Source organism: Xenia sp. Carnegie-2017, unplaced genomic scaffold (genome assembly GCF_021976095.1).
Source record: "Xenia sp. Carnegie-2017 unplaced genomic scaffold, XeniaSp_v1 HiC_scaffold_22, whole genome shotgun sequence".
Classification (NCBI taxonomy): Eukaryota; Metazoa; Cnidaria; class Anthozoa; order Malacalcyonacea; family Xeniidae; genus Xenia; species Xenia sp. Carnegie-2017.
Window position 1 is genome coordinate 3680370 of NW_025813485.1, and position 27490 is coordinate 3707859.

A 27490-nucleotide genomic window follows, 5' to 3' on the forward strand; every position below is an offset into this window, starting at 1 on the left:
GCATTTCATTTTACAAATAACTAACTTACACAATCATAATCTTTTATTAGATTTCCACTGGATGTCATCTAATTTCATCAATTTTCATTCGAGTTCGTTCATTGTCAAGTTACGTAATTAGTTTTGTGAATAGCAAATTCGTATCCTGATAAAAATTTGATGTACAAAATTCACAAAAGTATTCTTTCATTAGTGAGCACGCAAGGTTTGAAAAAAATGAATTAGAAATAATTGCAAAATAGATTAAGAATAGGATAACAAGGCGCTTAAACATTTTCGTTGGATAGTAGTATAGTAGTTCATAATAAATTTAGTGATTTTGTAAGGCTAAAACTTTCATATTTCTTAGTGCGCTGCTACAAATTTTTGCTGTTCCAATAATTTTGGAGCACTTGCTCCAGCTGTGTTGATAAAGTTTCGTATTTTAACGTTTATATTTCCATAAGACAAATAAAAAATTGCGCTTTCCTTTAACGATCTTTTATCATATGCGTCCTCTTACGTCATTTTATTATCTTTTGAAAGAAATTTGTATGACGTCACAAACAAAGTGAATTGTAAAGTTTCAATGTTACTTATAATTTAGTAAATTTACAACTTGAAATGAAAGTAACATCAAAAGTTCTGAAATACTTGCACTTGGACAAAACACACTGCTTATTAAGCGGTAAGGATGTTTAATAAATTTATCAAATAATCCACATTTATATGCATGTAGATGCTGATTTACAGTAATTTTCTGAATTTCTTACGCTGAATCTATTTCTTTAAGGTCGTGCTATCCACATCATTTTAGAGTTGTTCAAATGTTTAGATATTCACCGAGAGCTGCAATTGAACGATGTACAATTTTGGGCATTTATGCATTCCTCCACTGATCTATCAAAGTCACAGATATATAATGTCTTCGATATGCTAGATGTTGATTGTTCAGGAACCCTGGATTTTGATGAATTTTATCTTTTAGTTTGCATTTTGATTGCAGTCCACGATAAAGAAGAAAAACATTTCATTTATCGCCATTCGAGAACTGTGTTTGACCTACTTGACGAAGATGCAAGCGGAAACATATCATGTGACGAATTTGAAAAATTCGGATTTTTATTTAATCTACAAGGCGAGGCCATGCGAGCAATATTTTCAGAGTTCGATGTATCTGGGGATCACGTAAGTATGTGAGACAATACCACAGTATATAGAACAACCAGTAGTCCAACATTATTGAAATTTATTGTGACGTATACTCACGTGATTAACAGTGATGGGGGCTGTTTGTTTCCTATACTAGCGGTAAGAACACTTCCATCGCATGATCTGTTGATGATTTCGTACTCTTCACTCTCCTCCAACGATTGTACTAACATACAGAAAAGCCATGTCGCAATTGAACAATACGTTCATCAATAAGTAATCTATTTCAGGAACTAGATTATTCAGAGTTCAAGATGTTTGCAATGGCATGTATAGACAGACAAAGTGAAATAGAAGCAAGAAATTCATCGGAAAATCCAGGGCCATGTACAATATTATAAGATACACTCACTGATGTAAAAATAAATACTAGACATTCAATATGAAGATCTGTTGATAAAACGCAAACACAAGTCGAATGGTTTGACTTGTTCTGCATGAGAATTTGAGAAAGCACAACATTATCTGTTTAGTCATGTTTGGCATATTGCAAATGTTATCATCAGAATGCTTATGCTGGTTCTTTACAATGTTTAACAGGATACTTTTGGTTATGCTACGTACAATTATTTGTAAATTTGTAAATTTGTGATCCCATTTCATTTTGACGGATGGAACAATCATTATCATCATCATGACATCTTCATCATACTTTGTACAAAATTGCCTCAAAATATTGGACTACTTTCTAGTTTCATTTTTTTTGTGGAAGTTTAAAATCCTGGTGCCAGTTGCCCAAAGCCTGGATAGCATAATCCATTTGAAAGTAAAATTTTCAAACTTCTTCACTTTAAAAACAAATTTTCCTTAAAACAAAAATTTTTTTGTCATTTTTAGAAGCAATATCTTATTTCAGTGATTGCTCAGTCCAAATCTTACATATTTCCCTTTTTAAACAATGAAAAAATTTAGCTATCCAGTGGATAGCTCTATTCAGCTTTTGGGCAACCAGCCACTGAAGTATAAGATTCATGAATGCCTTCTTTTGACTTGTGAAAAACCGATATTACCAAGAAAAATAAAGAGTTTACCACTAATCATTAGAATATTGACTTGAATTTCTTTCCAATTGTTCAATAGCCTTTTGCAAATTGGCATCAAAAAGCTCACACCTAAAAAATTTAAATATTATTTCACATTTAAATATACTTTACATTATAGTCATGTGCATAAATAGTGGTAATAAAATACATGTTTAAATATGAATATTGGATTCCAACATTAAGATTTCAATTTCTAGAGGAACATTGTTTTGCATCCTTTCTGTCTTTGTAGTAATCAAAGTTGGCATTTCAATGTTGTGTAGGCTGTATTGGAAGCAATAAATATTTTGAAATTTAGTCAGCAAGAAACAAGAAAGTGGTGAAAAAGCACAATTCGTATTACCTAATAGGCATTTCCAAAGAGTAAAAGGGATTCTTCAAAGCATAATCAGTATAAAGTTCATGAAATCGCTTCAAAAAATGATCCATTGGGCCTTGCTTAGGATCTGTGAGAACCAGAAACTTAACACCTAAAAAACCAGCAATACAGTTTGTCATAAGCACTTTAGCAAATATGAATAACATCAGAACTACGTAACATGCTACTTCAACATGAGAATTTTGTAGTAAATCCCTTCAACTTGTGATGACTTTCTGAATAAGGATATTTAAGGATATTTAAGGATATTTACATACATTACCAGTAGGTGTTTGGTAGCAATGAAGTTTAAATGATTCACTTTCTAAAACTTGAATGCCAGATGATTTTTGCTCCGGTGACAACTTAGTGGAAATTGCAAACAATCTTACAACAAAAAAATACATAAATCTTTTATAACCATTTTCAAGAAATGTTATGAACAGTTGCTACAGCCATTCCAAACTTTTATTCCAACAATGTAATTTGACAGCAAATTTATTGTTCGTATTTTTAGAAAATTGATTCCAATCATTGTTTTTCCAGTGGGTAAGCTCAAAATATTTGAATTAAAGGAGTATAAAACAGGATGGCTTTGTCACTGATTATGAACTCATTTCATAATGAAAATAGAATATTGAAAATTCTGTTTTGTAGCATCGCATACAAAAAACATCAAATTTGATACCATAATCATAAATCCAGTGTGCAAATTTAACGGTGTGCAATGTGCAATTTGCACATCGTTTTAGCTAAAATGAAAACAATTGCACATCACTTTTTCAAACGTTGTGCAAAAATCAGCAGTTTTAATGAAAAACACTGTCGTAAATCATATGAATTTGTTCAGGTTTGAAAATATTAATTTAGCAATTAGCGCTATATTATAATTAACGTAATATCGATTTGATTATGCCTCTAAAGAAACACTTTTGTCAAAAAAATTGCACATCGTTTTTTCTGAACTAATTCACACACTGTAAATCTACACAATTTTTGACAAAATGACACATATGTACACTTTGCATTGAGGTAATTGATAGCCACAAAACATTGAAAAGAAAAGCTTTCTTCCTCCACACAATATTGAAAATCTGCTACCTTCTTATGAAAAAGAACTAAACACAGAAACTTATTATTCCCTTTTTGAATAACAAAAATCATAAATAATACTCAAAATTATCAAAAATATAACTCTCAAAACTATCAAACATAAACTTGATCATCAAAGTTACGACCACAACTAAAAATTAAGCAACAAAACATAGTAAGTTGTGCCTTACGTGTGAAACATGCTGGCAAACATAATTTTTTCATTTGTCTTGAGTCGACTCCGACCAAACTTTAATGAGACAGGATAATTATTTGGATCTTTAAGGTACTCCTTAGCATCAACACCATTGGGGAGTTGCTTGTTGCTAACCTCCTCACCATTTATTGCCAGTAAACTAAAACCAACTAGAAAATAATCAAAATATCAATAATGGTAAGGAATTCGTAGTCATTGTTGTGAGTTTTTCGTATGTAATCAAATTAAATAATGCAATAAGTCAATAACAAGAATGTGGGATTTCTATGTAAATGTTTGTCACTCATCTGAGTCAATTCCCTGTAAGGCAGATTCTTGAATACACTTGTCCACAGTTAAACATTATCTTATTAAAGAAATCAAAGCCCAGCTAATAATACGTAAATTAATAGCTTTCATCATGATAAAACAGAAAGAGAAAAATATATTCTTAAATGTTATCTCATCAATATCACTACCTTTTATCCCGTCTCTTTCACCAAATACAACGGTAAGTTTGTCATCTTCTTTCAAAACTATATCTAATGGATAACTAAACGTTTTTTCAACGTCAGTTTTCAATTTATTGCAGTCGGTATGGTAAACTAAGCCCCAGCTTTGTTTAGAACGAACACACTTTGTATCGCCATATTGAAATTTGCGATGAAGAAGGTCAGGGGTCAGGTGGGGGTTTGACTGGGTTTGGCACATGTTTGGCAACAAGCAAATTGACTTTAAGAAGGCCAGGGGGGGGGGAGAATTTCTCAATTTAGCGTGATGGTTTGCTGACGTTTGCTGATAAAGGGCAAAGTTGATCTAATAACAATTAAGTGTGCTGTGACTGTCAACCTGCGTTGTATTATATCTTCATGTGCAGTCTACATCACAGCTGAGAGGAACCATTAATAACCCATAACCCATTGCATTTAAGTTGTTATTTTGTCTAAATCTACATAAAAATTTTTTAGACACGTCCTAAATTACTTGCTTCCCCCTTTTTATACATCCGGCCTTCGGGGCTACACATCTGGTTCGATAAATTTTACTAACAACATTTTCAAAAATATAATCTTTATTCCTACAATAAAAAGTAAATGTGTACAAAATATACATTTAAGAGGAATTTCAGAGGATTTTTCTACATCCGAAAAACCTTGACGGCAGCAATGATTAAGTGATATGGTGCACAGCTCAATGAGCTCATAAAGCCATAATGTAGTGTAAATAAAACGACAAACCACGCAATTGCTTTTTGGGAATAACTGCAATGAATAAAGAATCATCGCCAATAATCAATTTTTCTCGGTCCTTCCAGCATGGGCAACACTTTATCAGTGGTTACATGTTTGATGTTTCGCTCTTCGTAGCTTGTCCAGTTAAATTTGAGTTTTCATGGGTATCTTTAGTTTCCCAAAAGACAAGCTTAACTGGGCATAATTAAAATAGTAATCCACCTTTTTCGAGATTGACCGACGGGAGGGTGTACGTGCACGTGTATGTAAAAGTAGGACAACATTACACTTCGCATTGTTATTCTATGCTTTACTATGCAGATCGATTTTAGCAAAATTGTCTCTTTTAAAAGCTAAAAAAAATAGATAAGACGTTCTGTCGCTTTTCAAACAAGGATATGACTTCTGAGAGTGTTTCATATGTTCTGATGTTTTTGACTGTTTTCTAGAAAGCACAAACGTCGCTTTTCTTCTAAAAGCAATATATGATGCTTGTCGGTTCTTTGATGTAAGGTGATAAAGGATGCGTTTTGATTATCCTTAAAAAGCCAATATACAACTGATAAGAATTGGATATTTTTTAAACGTGCTAGAGTTTTTAAAGGTTTTTTGTCATTGTCTCCAAAATTAACATATATCTTCGATAGGTAAAAGTGTACCTGTCTTAAATACAAACAAAGTTTGGTTTAGAAATTAAGGAAAGTGTTTGTTACAATGTTCATCGGTGCATACTCAAATGATTATACTCGCTGATCTTGCAAACCTGTTGAAAATTGTTTTCCGTTCTCTACCACCTGTCACTCGTCCTTTTCTCTGATAACAAAGTCTTCTTTGTTTTTAGTGCAAATAATAACAATGTCTACAATATATTACCCCTCTCCTTCAACCCTCGACATTTGGAAGAACTTGCACATGTTCACATCACACCGATGAATTTTAAAACGTTTTTGAATGCTCAGTAACGTTTCCTCCTGCATTTCGCCGACAAATACTTTCTCCTAAAAAGCAAGCCGTGGGTGACATTGGCAATAGATGAACAAAAATATTACTGCATTCGTTCATGTAAATTTATTGTTGATAATTAATAAAGTTTTTTGTAATCTCATTTAATTATTGTTTAACAAGACCTGTAAAACCATTGAAGTTATTGAAATACATTAGCTACCAGCTGTAACACCGACATTATCTTACATTTAGATAACATCATGGCAAGTTTTCTCTTTTTCGCATTAAATACATCACAAACACCGTAAACCGTAGAAAAAATTCGTGATCCGATATCAGGATTATATACATAATGCGGTCAAACGTTCACTAATATAAAAAATGTTTTATACAACAAGCTTTTGGCTGTATGTCTACAGCCCTCGACGAACGGGTTATAAAAGAGAACCCGTCGAAGGCTTTAGATAAACAGCTGAAAACTGGTACTTGTTGAAAAAAATATTTTTTATCAGTGAACGTTTGACCGCATTACCGTAAAACGTTTTACATAGTGATATCATGATATCGCTTACGCACTAAATAACGTGGAAAAAATTTAAATTTTGAGCACGAGTTCATTTGTTTGTAAAATTTAGGCATTTGAACAAAGAGTCTTTTTCAATATCGATTCTGTATGAAAACTGACTACATACAAACGTACCAGAACACAACAGTTTTTCCGGTCGCCTCAACGATAGTTCTCATGTTCCAGCTTTGCACGTACAGTTTATTTTAAAGATAACAATCATATTATTGTTAGAGAAGTTATTCAGTTGTTGTCATCATTACGTCAAAGGTAAGATACACCAAATTGAAATTTGCCCACAAATTCCATGAAAAATTGTCGTCACGTTACATTGTCAGTATACATATATACATATAATTGAAAATAAAATAAACCACGAATTACTTCATCGAAATTTATTCCCGATGAATAAATTTCGATGAAGTAATTCGTGGTTTATTTTATTTTCAATTATACCGCTCCGCCGTGGTATTGAGCACTCTATCCGTGCGATTTTGTTTGCGATAGTTTCTACCACAAAATCCCACTATATATATATATATGCAGGCATGCTATGAAAAAATTAGTTCAACTTTTCAAGTCCATTATTGTTATATGTAAAAAACACGTACTGTACGATTAATATTTTTAAAGCATGAACCGTCGAAGCAATGAATAACGATGTATAAACAGTGTAGTTAGTTGCTGTAAATTCATGTTATAATTCCTTTAAAACTATGGACAACCTTATTGTTTATCAAGAAACAGTTAAATACGCTTTATTTATACATGGTATCTCTAAATATTTTCCTGTGGAATTATCGGATAATTTTATTCGTTAGGGGAAATATCACAATCAAACATATCCCGAGGCACAATGCGCATTACCATGTCGTATATGTGAGTTGTTTCTCCTAAAATTTATGTCTTCTGCATTAAACAACAAAGGGCAAAAAATTTGACCGTGCACTTAAGGCAAATTTTTCTCCTTCACACCATCGGTAGCAGATTGAGGTTAAGAAGAGAAAGATCAGCATTTATATATTATAAGATAAATATATAATATAGATTCAGCACGTATATATAATGCAGAAGGGATGTTTACAATGCTGCATTAGACAGCCTAATCGACTAAACTGAATAAGTATCATATACTAAGAACGGGCTTCGAAGATCTTTTGCCCTCAATGAACCACGTTTTGCACCAATAGAAACTAATGCAGTGACAACGATCCTTCAAAAATGCCAACGTTGCTTCAGCACTATGTGCTTCGAGCAACCACAATACCAGGACTGGACGGACATATGACAACGCTTTTAAGATGTTTGAAACTCCCATGCACAAAGACCTTCATCATGACCAAACAAAAGTTAAATGAGCTGTAATTTCTACATCAGCAGTAAAATAATGATAAATGAGGTAATGAACGGTCCTACATCTTTCGCGTGTTATGCTTATAAATACTTCTGCAAAGAGACATTTTTGCGAAGCATTTATTAGGTTAAATATAGTAAAATTTTTATGTTATGCAGTGTAAAACGTACACAAGTTGTGAAAGATACTTGTCAACATTTAACTGATCAAAACTCATTTTTGATAAGTTCCAGGATTTTACAGACAATGAAAATTGGCAGAGCTAAAAACTTCTTTGTATTTATAAGCGAATAAACATATACCTTGAAATAAATCCTCGAGATGATGAAGTGCCACATTTCTAATTGTGCGAACTGCGAACGGTGACAAATATTTCACCCATTATTTAATGTTTTTAAGTTGACTGTAAACTTACATTGTTCGTTCACATCGTCGACAGAAAATGTATACTACGACAATAATGTCATATTAAATAACACAAAAATGGAGAAATGGCCAAAGAAACTAAGATACAAAAAAAATTATTACACACAAACACACTCACTTTGTGAGCGTACATGGATGAATAACATTCGGAATCTCAATAATTTAATGGTTGATTGAATCATAGACGGCTCAAGACATGTCATTTGACCATACTTAGCGATAAATGTTTGAAATTTATAAATTAAGTCCAATGCACCGATACATTTGGTTGTCTTAGTAGAGTTTTATGTTGTCTCAGATGTTGCTAACCACAATTATCAATTTATCTACGTGACAACAATAAGGATTACGTTTTTAAATTGCGTTGGTGGGTTGCGAGTTTCGAAAAAGATTATCTGGAGAAGCGTATATCACTTTCAAGAAGTTGGATGCTTGTTCGGCAAAAATTTCTTTTTGTTTGAGCTTTCCCTGAAGACTTAATAGAGATTTCCATGTATTACGTATCTCACATCTCGCAACACATTTCTATCTCAGCTTGACTTCTATTCAATGCAAAAAGTCACACAATGCCCTTTTTGAGATCACTTTCTTTTAAAATGCACACATTTATATGGAACAAAATTGCTTGAAACATACATTCTAAACCAATGATTATCATTCAGTGTCATTCAGTTCCAACACTTGAAAATTTCAAAGCAAATTTTATTCAATGGCAAATAGTTTACGTCAACATAGGGCAAAAAAACAAAACTTCATTTTGATACAAAACTTTCAGCAAAGATTATTATAAGGCAACGTTTTGCATAGTTAAGGAATATTTGTGAGGTTTGCTTGAAAATTATCTTGAAAATGAATTTGTTAAATTGTTCTGGTTGCCCGTCTTTGGAACCTGTTTTGAACACTAAAAAATTGACTAGCCAAGCCAGGTAAACTCAATAAAACATTTTTCATAGTGTTTAAATTATAAAGCCGATAACGTGTTGTTTTCAAAGCTGTTTGTTGTCCGTCATGTTTTATTTCAGTTCAGCATGAAAGCCCTTCTAGATATACTACAGATATACTGGACATAAGAACTGAGCAAACATTCACAACGTATGATTGGCTGAATGGTTAATTGCGTGAGTTGCAAGCCAGACGGCGCGGGTTCAATCCCGGCTCGTGGCACATTTGGCAATGTGTCTGTAAACCTAGCCCGGTTGACCAAAGCCATGTGAGGGAAATTTGGTAGAGGAATATATGTCCTCGGATGGACTGTATCTGCATCTGCAATGTTGCAGCCTTGTCACAAATGTGTCACGCTGATATCAGCGTTGTAGTTGCGTGAAAGGTACGAGTGATTGTAGTCTGGTCAGCTGCCTTCACTATAATTTAAGTAACCAGGATGTTCCACTTCGTGGAACCCTCATATGTCGAAATCGACGGAGTTCATTATTATTACATTCATTAATGGCAATATCAAGATCAAACATAAAGCTAGCCATGTCGTATGTGCATGTCTGTAACCATTACTTTTAAATTGATACGTATTTGCTGTAACTAGCAACAACGGGTTCAGTTAGGAAAAAAGAGTGAAAAAATATGAATGCGTACATGAAATCAATGAAAAAGGAAAGAAAATAAAGGCTATCAAGTTTAATCTAAGGAAAATTTTTTCCGCGAACAATTCCCCCATGTAGAGTAATTGACATGTTATGCATCATGGTTACTTCTTAAAAATTAAGTCGTCAAAACTTTGACAGTAGCTAAGAAACACAAAATCAAAGTTTCGATTAATGAGAGTAATTGGGGGTGTATTAAAATTATATCATTACACTTATCACCAGAAAAAAATGAATGTTGTATAAAATCAAGGAGTGTTATACATTGAGTTAGAATCGTAAGTGTAAATACAATGGCCAACAAATCAAAACAACTAAGTCATAAATTATGTCAATCAGTGTGAGTTCAAGTCTATAAGTGGTATAAATCGAGAGTAACGACATAAGTCATTATAGGAAGTTGTGTCTGACGCGGGGTTAAGCTTGGTCATTCAAGAGAATTCGAGTAAACGACACCAGTTAAAATAAAGATTGCTATATATTATTTGTATATCGGGTGCCAAAATGTGTTTAAAAGACAATATATACGTGCAGTTCAGATGCTAATGTGTAAGATGTCTTTGAATTCCAAAAATAGATAAAATATATTTGGAAATTATGTTATTGAGTAGACAAGAAAAACTTTACAATATTACGTCTATACATATCAAGCTAAGACAACAGCCTATTTATATGTGTATGTATAATGAGTGTTAAATGTATTTGTCTGATAAATTGGTACGTTTATGATAAGAAAGATTTTCGACGGTTACATTAGTTTATGATAATAACTTGGTAGGTGTGGGAAAGGTTTCGAGTGCCGGTTTACTCCGGGTGGGAATTCGGATATTTCAAAAATTTACATGGGCGGGCGCGGCCCTTGTAGACAAGACAAACAGTCATAATTTTAATCATTTCTTTTAAATTACCATTACATGTTGCATTTTGCACATTTTCCTGGGTATTTTGTATTTATAAATATGTAAAATGTTTAAAATGTAAGCATTTCGTTCATTATATAATCTTAAATTCCTTATTTGTTAGCAAAGTGATGCATCTGTTTGATATTGTTTTAAATAATGTGGGTGTATTTTCTGTTTCGCATGGTTCAACCTCCCTTTTCTTAACTGCAGTACATTAACACTTGGCTTGTATATATATATACAAGTCACTCGCTTCGCACAATTTATCTTTTTTTGCCACATTTAATCCACTTCATTTGATCCTAACTCAAGATTCTTTCCATGAACACTGCATTCACCATCGTGTTGGCATTTATACTCTACATAAACTTGACATTTGCAACAAAAGGAAGAATTGGTGCAAAGAAGCTTTTGAAGTAAGATTGATTATTTTACACAATGAAAAGCTTTGTGATATGTAAATATAGTATTTTACAAAGTTTTTTGTATGTTTCAAGATATTACGAAGACAGGATGTCAAGAATAAAGCAAAAGCGACAACCTCAGTATATCAGTCTTTGCGATACAGAAAAAAACACTGTTTTAACGAGCAGCCTAGATCCCAACCCTTGTTCAAATTGCGCGTACTATCCATCACAGCTCAATCAAGTCAAATGTGCGACAAGCAAATCCCTTAATGCCAGAGATCGTGTAAGCTGTTCACAAAACATTCCTGGTGATTGTTTAAATGTTACTGCTACAATGAAAGTGACAAAGGTTTTTCCTGGTCCCATCCGTGTCGATCTAAGCATTAATCTCAAAGTCGGCTGTTGTTGTTTTTACTTAAACATAGATTAAAGCGTGATCGTGCTTGGAGATGCACTGTATTTTAGAAATCACTGCACAACTATTTATTCACATAATAATAAATTTTGCTTGGAAAACCAGTATGGCTGTTAAAAAGTCAGTTCTGCTTATTTTTAAAATGTTGACATTCGTTTTTGTTCTGGTTGTTCTGTATTACTTTTTGATATACCAATTTTAATGCAAATTTTTAGTATTTTCTCTGACGCATTTAAATAAATTTTTTCCTGTAATTAAATATAGACATATAAGTATGAACTTATAATGGTATAAAACTAATTAGATTTGGAATAGGTTTTTTCAAGATCAGTAAAAAGTGAAAAATAATCTTACAGTATCAACGTGTGCAGACTTTTTTATCCAGACATGTGGGGATTTATTTAAACTGACCCTGTCTTTAAAGTAAATGGTTTAAAGTAAAAAAAAAACCAAAAACTTTTGACTCTGAAGATGACTACCGCTAAGGTTGTCGAAACGTCAGTCGACAACAACAAAAACAGTCCTTCTCAGGACTATACCAACCTGGACGATCTACATTTACAAACATGTGACCCTGTCTTTATTACTTTGTTATGTACTCTCTAATTCAACCGCGATAAATGTTTGAAATTTATAAATTAAGTCCAATGCACCGATACATTTGGTTGTCTTGGTAGAGTTTTATGTTGTCTCAGATGTTGCTAACCACAATTATCAATTTATCTACGTGACAACAATAAGGATTACGTTTTTAAATTGCGTTGGTGGGTTGCGAGTTTCGAAAAAGATTATCTGGAGAGGAGGCGTATATCACTTTCAAGAAGTGGGATGCTTGTTCGGCAAAAATTTCTTTTTGTTTGAGCTTTTCCTGAAGACTTGACAGAGATTTCCATGTATTACGTATCTCACATCTCGCAACACATTTCTATCTCAGCTTGACCTCCATTCAATGCAAAAAGTCACACAATGCCCTTTTTGAGATCACTTTCTTTTAAAATGCACACATTTATATGGAACAAAATTGCTTGAAACATACATTCCAAACCAATTATTATCATTCAGTGTCATTCAGTTCCAACACTTGAAAATTTCAAAGCAAATTTTATTCAATGGCAAATAGTTTACGTCAACATAGGGCAAAAAAACAAAACTTCATTTTGATACAAAACTTTCAGCAAAGATTATTTTAAGGCAACGTTTTGCATAGTTAAGGAATATTTGTGAGGTTTGCTTGAAAATTATCTTGAAAATGAATTTGTTAAATTGTTCTGGTTGCCCGTCTTTGGAACCTGTTTTGAACACTAAAAAATTGGCTAGCCAAGCCAGGTAAACTCAATAAAACATTTTTCATAGTGTTTAAATTATAAAGCCGATAACGTGTTGTTTTCAAAGCTGTTTGTTGTCCGTCATGTTTTATTTCAGTTCAGCATGAAAGCCCTTCTAGATATACTACAGATATACTGGACATAAGAACTGAGCAAACATTCACAACGTATGATTGGCAATCCGTAAAACGTCTGTTAAGAAGAAAACCAGGTGAATAAATTTATACTTAACTATCTGAAAGCATCCTTCATGACGCAGATTTATTTTTGAAAGTAATTAACTCCCCTTTTAAAAGCTCTACTTAATTCGCCGTGAATTGCATACACATCTGCAAAAGTAGCGTTTATTTGCAATTTACAACTAAATGTTTTAAACAACATTGAAATCTGTGTATTTAGAGAGACATATATTTTTTTCTTGCATCAAAAAGTCATCGTTAGCATGACGCGTTTCGCATGACATACTGCAGCTTACGCACTAATTAACGTAAAGCAAAATTTGAATTTAGTGCATGAGTTCATCTGTAAAATTTAGCCATTGAACAAAGATCTTTTTAAGCTCTCTGTATCAAAACTGACTAGATAAAACTTGCTAGGTCAAAATAGTTTTTCCGGTCGCCTCAGCGATAGTTCTCTTGCTCTTTGTGAAGTTAATTCTGAAGATAATATCGCCGGAGAACTTATTGTCATCGTCAAGATGTCCAAGGTAAGATAGCTACATTAAACGTTTGTATCATTATGCCCCACGACTTCCAAAAATGTCGTCACGTTTTTCTACTTTTCAAGTTTATTATCTACATATTGATACACGTAAAGAAAACCAACCGCACGATTAATGTTTTTAAAGCATGAATTCGTTGAATCTGTGAATACGATTTATAAATGATGGTTAGTTGCAACTAAACTCATAGTTATCATTCCTTTAAAACTATGGACAATCTTATTGTTTATCAAGGCTCGATACCGTTAGAGACATATTTGTACATTATAATATTTCCTGTGGAACCATCTCATGATTACATTCATTAATGGCAATATCAAGATCAAACATAAAGCTTGCCATGTCGTATGTGCATGTCTGTAACCATTACTTTTAAAATTGATACGTATTTGTTGTAACTAGCAACAACGGGTTCAGTTAGGAAAAAAGAGTGAAAAAATATGAATGCGTACATGAAATCAATGAAAAAGGAAAGAAAATAAAGGCTATCAAGTTTAATCCAAGGAAAATTTTTTCCGCGAACAATTCCCCCATGTAGAGTAATTGACATGTTATGCATCATGGTTACTTCTTAAAAATTAAGTCGTCAAAACTTTGACAGTAGCTAAGAAACACAAAATCAAAGTTTCGATTAATGAGAGTAATTGGGGGTATATTAAAATTATATCATTACACTTATCACCAGAAAAAAATGAATGTTGTATAAAATCAAGGAGTGTTATACATTGAGTTAGAATTGTAAGTGTAAATACAATGGCCAACAAATCAAAACAACTAAGTCATAAATTATGTCAATCAGTGTGAGTTCAAGTCTATAAGTGGTATAAATCGAGAGTAACGACATAAGTCATTATAGGAAGTTGTGTCTGACGCGGGGTTAAGCTTGGTCATTCAAGAGAATTCGAGTAAACGACACCAGTTAAAATAAAGATTGCTATATATTATTTGTATATCGGGTGCCAAAATGTGTTTAAAAGACAATATATACGTGCAGTTCAGATGCTAATGTGTAAGATGTCTTTGAATTCCAAAAATAGATAAAATATATTTGGAAATTATGTTATTGAGTAGACAAGAAAAACTTTACAATATTACGTTTATACATATCAAGCTAAGATAACAGCCTATTTATATGTGTATGTATAATGAGTGTTAAATGTATTTGTCTGATAAATTGGTACGTTTATGATAAGAAAGATTTTCGACGGTTACATTAGTTTATGATAATAACTTGGTAGGTGTGGGAAAGGTTTCGAGTGCCGGTTTACTCCGGGTTGGAATTCGGATATTTCAAAAATTTACATGGGCGGACGCGGCCCTTGTAGACAAGACAAACAGTCATAGTTTTAATCATTTCTTTTAAATTACCATTACATGTTGCATTTAGCACATTTTCCTGGGTATTTTGTATTTATAAATACGTAAAATGTTTAAAATGTAACCATTTCGTTCATTATATAATCTTAAATTCCTTATTTGTTAGCAAAGTTATGCATCTGTTTGATATTGTTTTAAATAATGTGGGTGTATTTTCTGTTTCGCATGGTTCAACCTCCCTTTTCTTAACTGCAGTACATTAACACTTGGCTTGTATATATATATACAAGTCACTCGCTTCGCACAATTTATCTTTTTTTGCCACATTTAATCCACTTCATTTGATCCTAACTCAAGATTCTTTCCATGAACACTGCATTCACCATCGTGTTGGCATTTATACTCTACATAAACTTGACATTTGCAACAAAAGGAAGAATTGGTGCAAAGAAGCTTTTGAAGTAAGATTGATTATTTTACACAATGAAAAGCTTTGTGATATGTAAATATAGTATTTTACAAAGTTTTTTGTATGTTTCAAGATATTACGAAGACAGGATGTCAAGAATAAAGGAAAAGCGACAACCTCAGTATATCAGTCTTTGCGATACAGAAAAAAGCATAGTTTCAACGAGCAGCCTAGATCCCAACCCTTGTTCAAATTGCCAGTACTATCCATCACAGCTCAATCAAGTCAAATGTGCGACAAGCAATTCCCTTAATGCCAGAGGTCATGTAAGCTGTTCACAAAACATTCCTGGTGATTGTTTAAATGTTCATGCTACAATAAAAGTGATAAAGTTTTTTCCTGGTTCCAGCCCTGTCGATCTAAGCATTAATCTCAAAGTCGGCTGTTCTTGTTTTTACGTAAGCACAAGTTAAAGCGTGAGCGTGCTTGAAGATGCACTGTATTTTAGAAATCACTGCACAACTATTTATTCACATAATAATAAATTTTGCTTGGAAAACCAGTATGGCTGTTAAAAAGTCAGTTCTGCTTATTTTTAAAATGTTGACATTCGTTTTTGTTCTGGTTGTTCTGTATTACTTTTTGATATACCAATTTTAATGCAAATTTTTAGTATTTTCTCTGACGCATTTAAATGAATTTTTTCCTGTAATTAAATATAGACATATAAGTATGAACTTATAATGGTATAAAACTAATTAGATTTGGAATAGGTTTTTTCAAGATCAGTAAAAAGTGAAAAATAATCTTACAGTATCAACGTGTGCAGACTTTTTTATCCAGACATGTGGGGATTTATTTAAACTGACCCTGTCTTTAAAGTAAATGGTTTGAACCAGGAGTATTGTTACATGTGTGTAAATGTAGATCGTCCACGTTGGTATAGTCCTGAGAAGGACTGTTTTTGTTGTTGTCGACTGACGTTTCGACAACCTTAGCGGTAGTCATCTTCAGAGTCAAAAAAAAAAACAAACAACTTTTCGTAAAAACCCAAGGCCAAGATATGGCTACTTGAATGAATGCAACAAAACTGAAAATTACTGTGAAACATTAGTTTATCACTGAATTTGTTTGGTAGAGTTTGCTGTCACCATTTCTTTTGACTAAAGTGCTTGAAAATACAAATAAAAAACTTTTGAAAATTTCTTCTCAAAATGTATTTTCGTGAGAGGAAGGGCAGATCCATAGCAGTATTTTGGCTTTGTTAAATTATGGGAGGATCTCTCTGAATTATTATTGCACATTTATTTTAGATCAAAGCGATTTAATTATTGATAATCAGCCAATAAGAGCTTCTTCTGATCTTCTGAGTAATTCATAAACGATTGTCATCAGACAAGTTTGACTAGTTTCCAAGCTCGTGCTCCAGTTACATTATTTTTGTATCAGTCAGAACTGGTCAGAACTCCGTGAGAAACCTTTGAGTGACCCCCTTACAACACATGTTCTTTCCTTTTTTACTCTCTTCTACTTTGTTTCTCTGTGGATCTGTTCTCTTTGAAATAGGTAAGTTTTCCACTTGATAGCAAATGAATACCATTAGCTATTAAAATATTGAAGACAGCTTTTAGTCTTAGTTTTTGTTGCTATGATAATGTTAAAGATCATGAGTGATTACTATTGAAATGTGACAGTGTTCATGTCCCTGTTTCATAAAGTGAAATTTTCATAAGTTTATTTCGCTAATTTGAAATACTGAATGTGTTCAATCAAAGAACGTAAACAAGTTGCCAAAAAGATGCTATATTCAGCTCGCATAAATCCTATTCTGTTTAATCGCGTCAAGCAAAAATGCCCTATCCAAACATGATCTTGAGACATTTGTAGTCTTTTAGCCATCTGTAAGAAATGTTTTAATGGATAATAAGAATGCCATAAAAAAATTATTACTTGCTTCCACAGAATTTTGTGTTCATGTTGTAGGTCATCATGCAGATTTTTGTGAAAACATTGACAGGGAAGACCATTACTTTGGAGGTTGAACCTAGTGATACAATTGAAAATGTAAAAACAAAAATTCAAGATAAAGAAGGTAGATGTTAAGATTGAAAAGGTTTTGTCAATTTTAATTTAGCAATTTTAGCATGCTAAATACTAATATTTGTAATCATTTCTTGATTTTATTTTTTGTTTTGAGTAATTTTATGACTTGGAAAAAAGTACCCGCTACTGTTTTTTGCACAGTTTTTTGTATTGAGATCATCTTCAGGAACATTGAAATGATTGTACTAAAACTGTAATTATATTTAATTATTATGTATTTATTAAGCCCTTAAGCCCTTACTTACCAAGTGCAAAGTCTCTACTGCCTTGTATTGTTGGCAAAATTATTTTTGAGCCAATTAAAGAACGTACGTAACTTAACCAAAAGTGATGTTTGCCATATAATAAATTTATTTTATTACTAATGCAATTAGCAATCATATAAATGTATCATAAAATGTATTATTGTTTCATCTGAATAGCTTGTCAAAACAGCAATGACTTGTTCATTTAGTTTACACTTCTTTGATCAATGTTTTATCTCATTTGATATTTTTTTTACTTTAAATTCCTCCTCTGAATGGAATGGAATTTCTGATCTTTGTAACCGCATGAAATATGTTGCTACTCCGCTCCATTGGTGATCTTGTCCAGACAAGTGACAAGTATAGTTTGAATTTCATGGTTTAAAATGTGCATTTTGTTTCAGGTATACCCCCTGATCAGCAGCGTTTGATTTTTGCTGGAAAACAATTAGAAGATGGAAGGACTCTCTCTGATTACAATATTCAGAAAGGTCGTTACTATTTGTTTAATCTGCATGCTGTGTTCAAGCCTGAAGTCGAATTTATGTTAGTATTTGTTGTATAGAATCAACACTTCATCTTGTTTTGAGGCTTCGTGGTGGAGTGATAGAGCCCAGTCTTCGTATTTTGGCTCAAAAATACAATTGTGACAAGATGATTTGTCGAAAGTAAGTACAAATTAGGTATAAGATAACTTGCATACCTTTTGTACAATAATGTGATGTAGATGTCCCAAAACTTGCATAATGGTTGGTCCGTAACATGACATTTTAGTCTGAGTAAAAATTAATATCATTGTATTTTTTGAACAAGTCTATTCGAACAACGTTTATTCATAATTGTTGATATTTTTAGTCAATAGCAATGTTAGAAAAACAAACAAGGTGTGTTAGAAATGTTAAATACCTGATAATGCCAATCTCATTTTGTAAGAAAGTCAGCAGAACATTTGTTTTAGTATGTGTTAAACTTAAATGTGATGATTGCTTAGAAGACACAATAGTGTTGCTTTTGAATAGTAATTATGACATGTCAAGATTTATAAATAAAATTGGGGACAATGATTTAAATTTTTAATCCACAATGATAACTTTAGTAGTAGCTCATCTTATAAGTCTATTAGAATTGGAGATAAAATATTGTATTACATTTGCATTTCATCATGTAGTATTGCATTTGGTTAGTTTATGCTGCATTCCTCATCATTTATTATTTACAACTTTTCATGTTGGTTATTTAAAGTTTAGTTGTTTTTCTTGTGTTTGAATTTCATCTATAGTATCACAGTATTATGCATTTACTAGAGAATGAACAAACATTTTACATTAGGTGTTATGCTCGACTTCATCCCAGAGCTACTAACTGTCGCAAGAAGAAATGTGGTCATTGCAATGATTTGCGTCCCAAGAAGAAACTTAAATAAGTTTGAAATATTTAAGAAAAATAAACTTGTTGAATACATGTGTGTTCCATATTTGAGTTTCTTCTTTGATTTCCTTTAACCTGGGCTGGGGGAGGGATGACTTTGTAAACACAATTAGAAATATTAAGTGTAGCTAAAGTTCCATTAGAATGCCCTAATACACCACTCTTCGCATCCAACTTTATTAGCAATCTTTGAGTTTTTCTTCAGTAACTATTTTAAGCACATTGGTATGTTTAACTGTTCTCCAAGGTCCCAGGTTATTCTAATCATTGAGCCGACAACTGTGCATTTAATTTTATACTTGAAGCTTTGTTCAAAGCTCAATTTGTTGGTGGCAGTTATCCAGTGTGTTGAAATAGAACTATATGGGTTAAACTTTATGTTCCCTTCAGCAGTACAATCACATGCTTACATGCGTCATCATTAATGGTTTGGGGCAGACGCAATTATGCCAGGCTTCACCACCATCGTACAGTTTTAAATAGCATGATCTTCCCAACCGATAAGCTTATCTTTGGCGTACTAACGTAAAAATACCTATGAAGTTTTCTCAAAACATTTTTTTAATTTTTCTCAACAAATTAATTTCTCAACTACATGAAAACTACCAAATATTTCCAACGATTTTCTTGTACATAGGATTCAATATTTTGATTTTGACATGAAAATTTTTACGTCATATGTCTACTGTGTTATTAAAGATTGTTAAAAAATGGAAGGGACTACTTTCAACCAATTAATGCCTGATGTCCAGCAGACTTTTTGGAAACGAGTTGCCTTAATTGAAAGGTCACTAAAATAGTCTAAATTTATAATTATGTACATACTTGGCGTTTACACAATTTTTAGCTTAGAAAAGTCTGCTCTCCATTGAACTGAAAAGCCAAAGCCAATAAAACTCTTAGTGCTGAACTTGTGAATAGTACGACGTTCTAAATTTGTTTATTTGCAACATCTCTTACTCCTCTTCATGTTGCCTGTTGCCATTATAGGTTCGCAATATTTTTCGAGCCATAGCAAAATTATTATCTGCTGTTATCAAAGCCTTTTTAATTTCGTCACGTGTATATCCCTGATTCATCAAAATTTGAAAATCTTCTTCATTGAACTGAATGGATTTCTGCGAATCGTTTCGGTTAAGTCGCGGAGAAATATTTGTGAACATCGTGTGGTCATCGTTGGCTGAGCCAATAAAAGCTTCATTACTAACATAAGTAGGATTGCTGAAACATCTTGGCAGACCATTACCCATTGCAAAGTTGCCAAAAGAAGGCGGGCTACCGTTTCTGTAATCGTGATTATTACGCGTGCTTTCACTTGTCAGGTCTTCAACTGACCTCGATGCATGTCTACCCCTCAGCGGTAAGCTGTAACTCGCTTCTTTTCCCCATGCTGCATTTATTTTCGTAGACGGTAAGGATAATTTTTCATCTTGGAATGGATTAGCACCGTCAAAGGGGTCTTCACGAACGACAAAGCTATCAAATGCCTCACTGTTGTCATCAAATGTTGGCTCATTTGTTGTTTCATCATAACTTGTGATTTCCTTATCATTTAAACTGAGTCGAGGACCGACTGGAGTATGTTTTTTAGTCACTTCGGTGTCCTTTTCTTGCTTAGGGAATGCAAGTTCAGCATAATTCCTGGTCCTTGAAGAATTTTCATTTCCTGCGAACCGTTTGTTACTCAAATGACTTGCATGAGACGAAGTATAATAAGAATGAGTATCCCCATGGTCAACTGGTTGGACTGAACCATTAATAGTTCCACCAAGGTGGTTGTCATAGCGCTGCCTGTTCTTACATCTGGCGGGCAGTTTTGGAGGCAAATCATCATTTTCTGGCAAAATATCGACGGGATAGTGTCGATGCCTGGGAAGACGGGGAGATGGATGAGGAGAATTTTCTGGGGATAAATTAGGCGACACCAAAGGTGACGATCTTGGCGACGGTCTTGGAGATGTACGTGGAGATCGCGGAAAAAGAACAGGTGAAGTGGGGGATTGAAGGTGACCACAAAGATGGGAATGATTTTTACGAGCAGGTAAAGGTGGTGGCGTACTATCATCGTCATGCTCATCACCTCTGGGCATACGTGAATTTGCAGAAGGAATGTTTACACGAAGTCGTTCTTTTCTTTCGTTTCCAACCATTGGAATCCAATTGTGAATGTCCTGTAAAAATAAAAAATCAATAGTTACGTATAGCAAAAAAGAATACAGAGAACAACGGTTATAAAGGAAAAATTACCAATCGTTTATGAATTTTGTTATGAAACGTAGAACTAAATGGAGCATTAAACCTCAAAACAGGAAGACATACTTTTAGATCAAACTCACCTCGAGAACTTCGTCTTTCTCCGAATCGAAGTCAAGAGAATTGGATTTCGTTAGATCTTCTTCAGATTTAGTAAGAGGCACGAACGGATCAACGGTAACTCTTTCAATATCTTTGATCTCTTGCCTGCAAAAGGGACAACCATCACCACCAAAATCTTGCCAGTGTTCTAGGCAGCTGTAACAAACTAAATGACCACAGGGTTCAATCCTGATGTCTTTATCATTCTCAGCACATATCTTGCACAGTTCAAAGGTTGTGCCAATTTCACAGTACAATTCATACTGTTCTTCAGTAACTTTAATGTGATCATTCGACTTTTGAACAATGTCTTGACTAAGATCTGGGTTGTTACGATGGCCATTTGGATATAAATAGCTATAAAAAGTTCAAGATAGCTGTTTCATTAAAAGTGTAGGTGCATTAGTTTAATTCCCACCATATGTGTTTCTTACTCCAATGCTGTTGTACTAACAGAAATAGACATAGTATACTTCAGGAAACATTGATAACAAAATTATGGCTCCACACAATGAAGACAGAAAACCAAAACTATTTCTATCTAATATTGAGAATGTCATGAAACTGGCAGCTATTTTTGTTGAAATCAACTAAAGATTGAAAGGTATTACAGTGGGAATAGAGAAGAGATGCAACCATTTACATCAAAAATTTGCAATTGTTTTCATTGCCTGTCTACTTGTGAGGGCAGTTTCAAAAGTAACTGGTTCATAAAGACTTTTCAACCATCATTCTACTTATTTACAGACACATGGATATTACTATTTGTTGCACTCTTCAGTGTACAAAACAAACTGAACAGGAAAGTTTAAATTACCAAATGTAATTTCTTCTAGCATAAAAATTAACAATTCACAGGAAAATGAATTGAACTAAGCACAATATTCAACTCACAATTTCTCATTATAGCCTTCAACTAGAGCTTGAAACAATGACTTATTTTGTGGAATAGTCTGAAGGATGTTCTTTCCAGGAGTAACATACCCGATCGCCCATTGTCCCAATCTTGTACAACTCAGTCGAAATAAATAACTGAAAACAAAATAAAACAGCCATAGTATTGATTGCAGAGCATAACATATCTTTTGTACTTTGCTAGTAAAAATAGTTAATAATATTCAAATAAAATCTGAGGAATGGCTAAACCCTGTTTTTGCAAATCAAAAATCATTTTACACTGTTGGTTGTGACAGATGTTAATATTTTTGTTTGAAGGCAGAAAGGAAATAATTTATTAGTAATAATATTTTGATTTAATGGCTACCTTCCTGGTAAATCTATGAACTTCTCAAGCCTCGCTTTAACTTCATCGTATGTCAAGAATGCACAATATCCAGGATGGGTCACAGCCAATAGATTCCAATTTCTTAGAATCCTTGTCCAAGGTTGAAATAATCTCACAAAAACATCAAACTCAAAGATTGAAATATGATTATCACAAGTCAAGTCAATGGTTGATTTTAAAGCTATAGCTTCCAACCCAGTAGAAATTTCGTGGACAGCATGAAAGTGCAATCGAAATAACTTCCACGGTACAATTGACCTACAAACAAATGAGTCAAACAATAAAGGTTAGACCACTTTGACAAGCAGTGGTTTGGAATTTTACAATATTTGATCACAGTCAAGAATTTTAATGTGTCTGACAATGGTAAGGAATCCTATAGCTAAATGCTTGAGTAACAAGTTGCTTTGTTTTAAAAAGGGCATCATCAGCCAACTTTTGATTATAGTTATCTATTTTAGGTGAACTTTGAGTTTTCCCATGTAAAATGAATAGCAAAATTTTTGTTGTCTACTTGGCTGCCATTGCTGAATCTAACTGAGAAATCTAAGAGGACAGTTGCCTTTAGTAAAAAAATAGATATGTTATTTACCATTTAGGTCGATCAAAATAGAAAATATTTCCCTCAGTCTCAAAAAACGTTCTTCGGCCTGCTGAGCTTCAAGAGACCTCAAGAAAATATTTTTCTATCTGGACTTCCATGCTGGTCAATAACATATACATACTGTACTTGCCTAAAACTGCTTATTTGGGGTGAGCAATATTGTGAACCAGAAAGATGGTGCTCACTAAATACTGGTATGAGTTCCTAGAAAGAAACCATCTTTAATGGTTTCAACTTTTTTTCAGCATTTTCAAGCATATGTTATTTTCAAGTGTTATTTTCAAGCAGGTCCATGTGTTACTAGCACAACCAATGCTACACATATTTAAATTTAACAAAACTCAAGCTTGATTAAAATAATTCATTACAGAATTGAAATGGTTATTTAAAATATCTTTACTCCCATATATTTTAATTAGTTAAGACTTAATTAGTATTTACATTTTGTTTGGCTTCCAACTGCACATTACCTACACACATGTGTTGCAACCAATGGATGAATACAGTTGCCAATGTATTACAAAACCATTAGAGTAAGACAGAAAAGTTAAACTGGGATTTACATAACTCTACTGCTGATAAAAACGAAAAGCTAAACAATGTTAATCACAATGTGAAACGCGAGATGTATGTAAAAAATTACATGCTTTAAAAGTTGACAATCAGATCTGGATTGAAAGTAACAAATGTTGCACTTTAAAATTGATTTTTTTTTTGGTTATTTTAAATTAATAACATTAAATCACTGAACAAGCGGCTTAAAATTTGCTTAAAATTTGCCATTTGCTTGAAAATTGAAAATGTAGCACAACAGGTGTCTACATTTCCAATGTTTACCAATTACTACATTCAATATTATTTTTTCAAACAGGAAGAAAAAACAATAAGATCGTCAAATGTAGAGAGTTTACCAAGGTTTACCAAGGTTTAAATCTAGATTTTTCAAGGACTAGTTGACGCGTGTTCTTAAAAGGAAGCACCCATTAGAAAAGAAAAGCATTAATACCTTGTTCCAAACGAATTTCGCCAGAATTCACCAGCATCAGATTTCGTAATTCGAAATGAATCTCCAATGTAGCAACCGTTCGGAAATATTCCTTTTAATTCCGCGTGCATGTGGTTGAAAATCAAACTCAACTTTGTCAAACCTCTGCGATAACGCGAGTCTTCTATATACAACTGTTCCTTCCCCTCTTTGAAAAGTCGTATAGTTTGTTTCAACTTTTTCATCAAGTTATCAAGAAATATTTTAAAATACTCATTTTCGGCAAGTACATGCATTCTATCCTCGTATTTTCCCAATATAATTTGAAGACTGTTGTACATGTCTGGTAAAATATCCAAAATGTACGGAGGACTGTTTTTTAAATGCATTCGCGAATGCTGACACGACTTTGTGATCTTTTCCATTAACTTCCATGCTTTTTCAACAGTCTTTCTATCAACCTGTATCTTTTGGGTCACGGCTTTTTCAATTGCATCTTGTAGTTTCACCAAAAAGCCAGCTTTGGCTGAAGATGTTGAAACGTCGTTCGTCATATTCCTTGCCTTATTCCTAAACAACTTACATCCTAACCTCTTCCGTGTTCTTATAATTTTAACTGCACGTGACTCCATTTAGCCAATCATAAGTCTAAGGAGTGAATAAAATAATGTTGGTATTAACATATGCAGATCAACATATTCAAGTATAATAAATGTATTAGCCTTCACATATGCCCGATACAAAGTTTTTTCATTATTTCAGCACACGCAGTAAAATTAATCGATTCCACATTCATATAAAGGCTGTTAATAATCAGAGCCCACTTGTGTCCGAACTAGCCCCACGCGAAATAGTCAAAATGACTTGGCACCGCTCATTCTTGCACGAGGCGTCAAATATTCTTTAAGGGCACGATATTTCTTTTAAGCACTGATCTTTAGTTTTATATGACCCTTGCTGCTTAAAAACAAAGAAAAACTTTCTGTAGAATTATATTTTTTTACTTGTAAACCCACATTCAACTAAACAAAGTACCATGACTACACCTGATGTCGTACAGTAGCAATATTTTTATAGGCACACAAAGAACCGTTCATACCGTTGCATTTGTTGAGATAAATGTGGGTGTAAGGGTATGGGTCAACTTAGGTTTGAACTGAAATGTTAGTGCAACACAGGTGAGGACGTTTGGACGACCGATGTAGGTGGTTAAATTACTTATAACTGCTTACTGCTGCATTGCATAATCCAGGCATGTAATTTACCACATATAACTTCGTTTACCATATATAATTCAGTTTACGATAATAATTTAGTTAATCAACGGATTTCGGTTATAGAAGGATCAATCAACGCATTTTTAGTATCCTTGAGTATGCAAATTCGTATACTTTTGAATCTGTGTAGTGCCGTGTAGAGGCCCTTATTTACGCGTGCCTTTTAAGCAGGTGACAACAGAGTTGCAACAGAGACATAATCCAATGACGCATTTCTCACCCACACAAGCCTTAATATACGTGCAGGTAGTCCGATTTCCGTAATCATACTTAACAAGTTCCTATATTGAGTAAGCTCTATCCCGTTCTAGATACAAGAAACGTGTACGAACACATTTATGCTTAGATTCCTGACAATTTTTCAAAACCAAACATACATTGTCAAGACAAAAAATCAAGAAACATTGTCATACCACCATTATAGCGTTGGTTCTAAATTATAAGTCTTATCTAAAGACCAAACATAAAGGGCTATATTGTTGTTTACGTTTACAAGAGAGAGAGACAGAGACTTTAGGTCTACAAGAGATATCAATTCAGTTGTTTCAGCCACTTCCGTCTTTCATATAAGATTGATAATAACATTCACAAATATGTATAGATTCTCTATATTTTTCTTCAAAAAGCCTTTAGCCTTTTTAAAAACGCGTTTGCTACAAGCTGCTTTTTGCTGTAACCAGATGGTATGGCGATAAAGCTTTCTGTTTTCTCCATATAGATTTTAGACTATATACTAGACAAAACCTCGTTCTTGTTAAGAACCATATTTCTCTGCTGAGAAGAGGATGGTGACTGGTGACCTTTTGATGCGACAAAACCCATTTCTTTTCAATTGATGTCTGACTTACGTACATGGCCTATCGACGAATTTAGGCCCGTTTCAAACGTCGCATTTTACATGCGCCGAGTGCATTTAAAACAAAAGAAAATGAAATAAAATTCCTCGTTATCTTTTGTTTTAAATCAATTCGGCTGATGTAAAGTGCGACGTTTGAAACAGGTCTTAATGTGTACAACATGTTATTAGAGAGAAATATAAGTTGCATATTTTTACTAATATGACTGTTTTTGAATAGTCCTTCGTGTCATTGCCACTGAATTAAATTATCCACAGAGCTTTCAAGCCATGAATTAACTAATTCCGACAGCAACTGCTAGTGTAAATAAGGTCATATAGTCATAACGTGCGGCTTTTTTCTTAACTAAAGTTTATAAAAAATTATTTAGACAAAGTGCAACTGATATCCAAACTGACATGATGTTATGCTGAAGAATTATGTATAAGTATAAAAAAGGTCACTAACCTGCTTTCCTAATTGTTTTCTACAAGATATATGATGAATGCTGTGTGAATACGTCGTAAAAACATCCACATCCATTACATTAAAATCATGATGAAATAAAAGAGTACAATGGTATAAAAAAAAAACCAAGCTGTTCAAGTGCAGTAAAAGATTATCATTGAAATTTTTTGAAAGTGCACGCGTGGGCATATCCATACACAATCGTCGTCGCTAGCGACGTATCGATCATTGCACGTATATTATGACTATCTTTTCAACAAAACACTTTCAGTTCCGTAAGAATAATATAATTAATATGTGACAATCATTTCAGTAAATGAGCGACCTTACACCAACGCGTCTACTAAATTGCGGAAATAATAAACCATTTGAATCCACAACAATCTACCGAAAAACATTCTTTCGACG

General features: G+C 33.3%; 4 protein-coding genes and 3 long non-coding RNA genes across 9 annotated transcripts; 4 read left to right on the forward strand and 3 right to left on the reverse strand.

The window, feature by feature from the left end:
* Nucleotides 1-598: 598 nt before the first annotated feature.
* On the forward strand, nucleotides 599-1842 carry LOC124446543 (EF-hand calcium-binding domain-containing protein 9-like). Its single transcript, XM_046997386.1, has 3 exons — nucleotides 599-667; nucleotides 773-1167; nucleotides 1422-1842. Exons 1-3 carry the CDS (start codon nucleotides 604-606, stop codon nucleotides 1530-1532), a joined length of 570 nt encoding a protein of 189 aa, XP_046853342.1. The 5' UTR covers nucleotides 599-603; the 3' UTR covers nucleotides 1533-1842.
* Nucleotides 661-4530, reverse strand: LOC124446542 (trafficking protein particle complex subunit 4-like). Its single transcript, XM_046997385.1, is given in 7 exon segments — nucleotides 661-1357; nucleotides 2223-2303; nucleotides 2578-2704; nucleotides 2876-2979; nucleotides 3876-4050; nucleotides 4360-4494; nucleotides 4497-4530. Coding segments are annotated over 6 exon segments (654 nt in total). The 3' UTR covers nucleotides 661-1357; nucleotides 2223-2224.
* Nucleotides 4531-4934: 404 nt separating this feature from the next.
* Nucleotides 4935-8544, reverse strand: LOC124446580. 2 transcript variants are annotated; one of them, XR_006948482.1, is made up of 2 exons: nucleotides 8279-8544; nucleotides 4935-6110 (listed from the first exon to the last, which is right to left on the reverse strand). It is a non-coding gene; the product is annotated as an uncharacterized LOC124446580 (long non-coding RNA). The 2 variants fall into 2 exon arrangements; XR_006948481.1 differs by lacking the exon at nucleotides 8279-8544 and adding an exon at nucleotides 6758-6816.
* On the forward strand, nucleotides 6813-12082 carry LOC124446579. 2 transcript variants are annotated; one of them, XR_006948480.1, is made up of 3 exons: nucleotides 6813-6892; nucleotides 11215-11318; nucleotides 11400-12082. It is a non-coding gene; the product is annotated as an uncharacterized LOC124446579 (long non-coding RNA). The 2 variants fall into 2 exon arrangements; XR_006948479.1 differs by lacking the exon at nucleotides 6813-6892 and having other exon boundaries at nucleotides 9736-11318.
* Nucleotides 12083-13556: 1474 nt separating this feature from the next.
* On the forward strand, nucleotides 13557-16312 carry LOC124446868. The gene is made up of 3 exons (XR_006948549.1): nucleotides 13557-13755; nucleotides 15445-15548; nucleotides 15630-16312. It is a non-coding gene; the product is annotated as an uncharacterized LOC124446868 (long non-coding RNA).
* Nucleotides 16313-16983: 671 nt separating this feature from the next.
* LOC124445963 (ubiquitin-60S ribosomal protein L40) lies at nucleotides 16984-19318 on the forward strand. Its single transcript, XM_046996748.1, has 5 exons — nucleotides 16984-17062; nucleotides 17480-17588; nucleotides 18249-18335; nucleotides 18410-18512; nucleotides 19174-19318. Exons 2-5 carry the CDS (start codon nucleotides 17486-17488, stop codon nucleotides 19265-19267), a joined length of 387 nt encoding a protein of 128 aa, XP_046852704.1. The 5' UTR covers nucleotides 16984-17062; nucleotides 17480-17485; the 3' UTR covers nucleotides 19268-19318.
* A 497-nt stretch (nucleotides 19319-19815) lies between these two features.
* LOC124445962 (E3 ubiquitin-protein ligase CBL-B-B-like) lies at nucleotides 19816-27294 on the reverse strand. Its single transcript, XM_046996747.1, has 6 exons — nucleotides 27083-27294; nucleotides 24523-25149; nucleotides 22892-23170; nucleotides 22522-22659; nucleotides 21609-21984; nucleotides 19816-21443 (listed from the first exon to the last, which is right to left on the reverse strand). The coding sequence occupies exons 2-6, from the start codon at nucleotides 25131-25133 to the stop codon at nucleotides 20229-20231; spliced, it is 2619 nt and encodes an 872-aa protein (XP_046852703.1). The 5' UTR covers nucleotides 25134-25149; nucleotides 27083-27294; the 3' UTR covers nucleotides 19816-20228.
* Nucleotides 27295-27490: the final 196 nt, after the last annotated feature.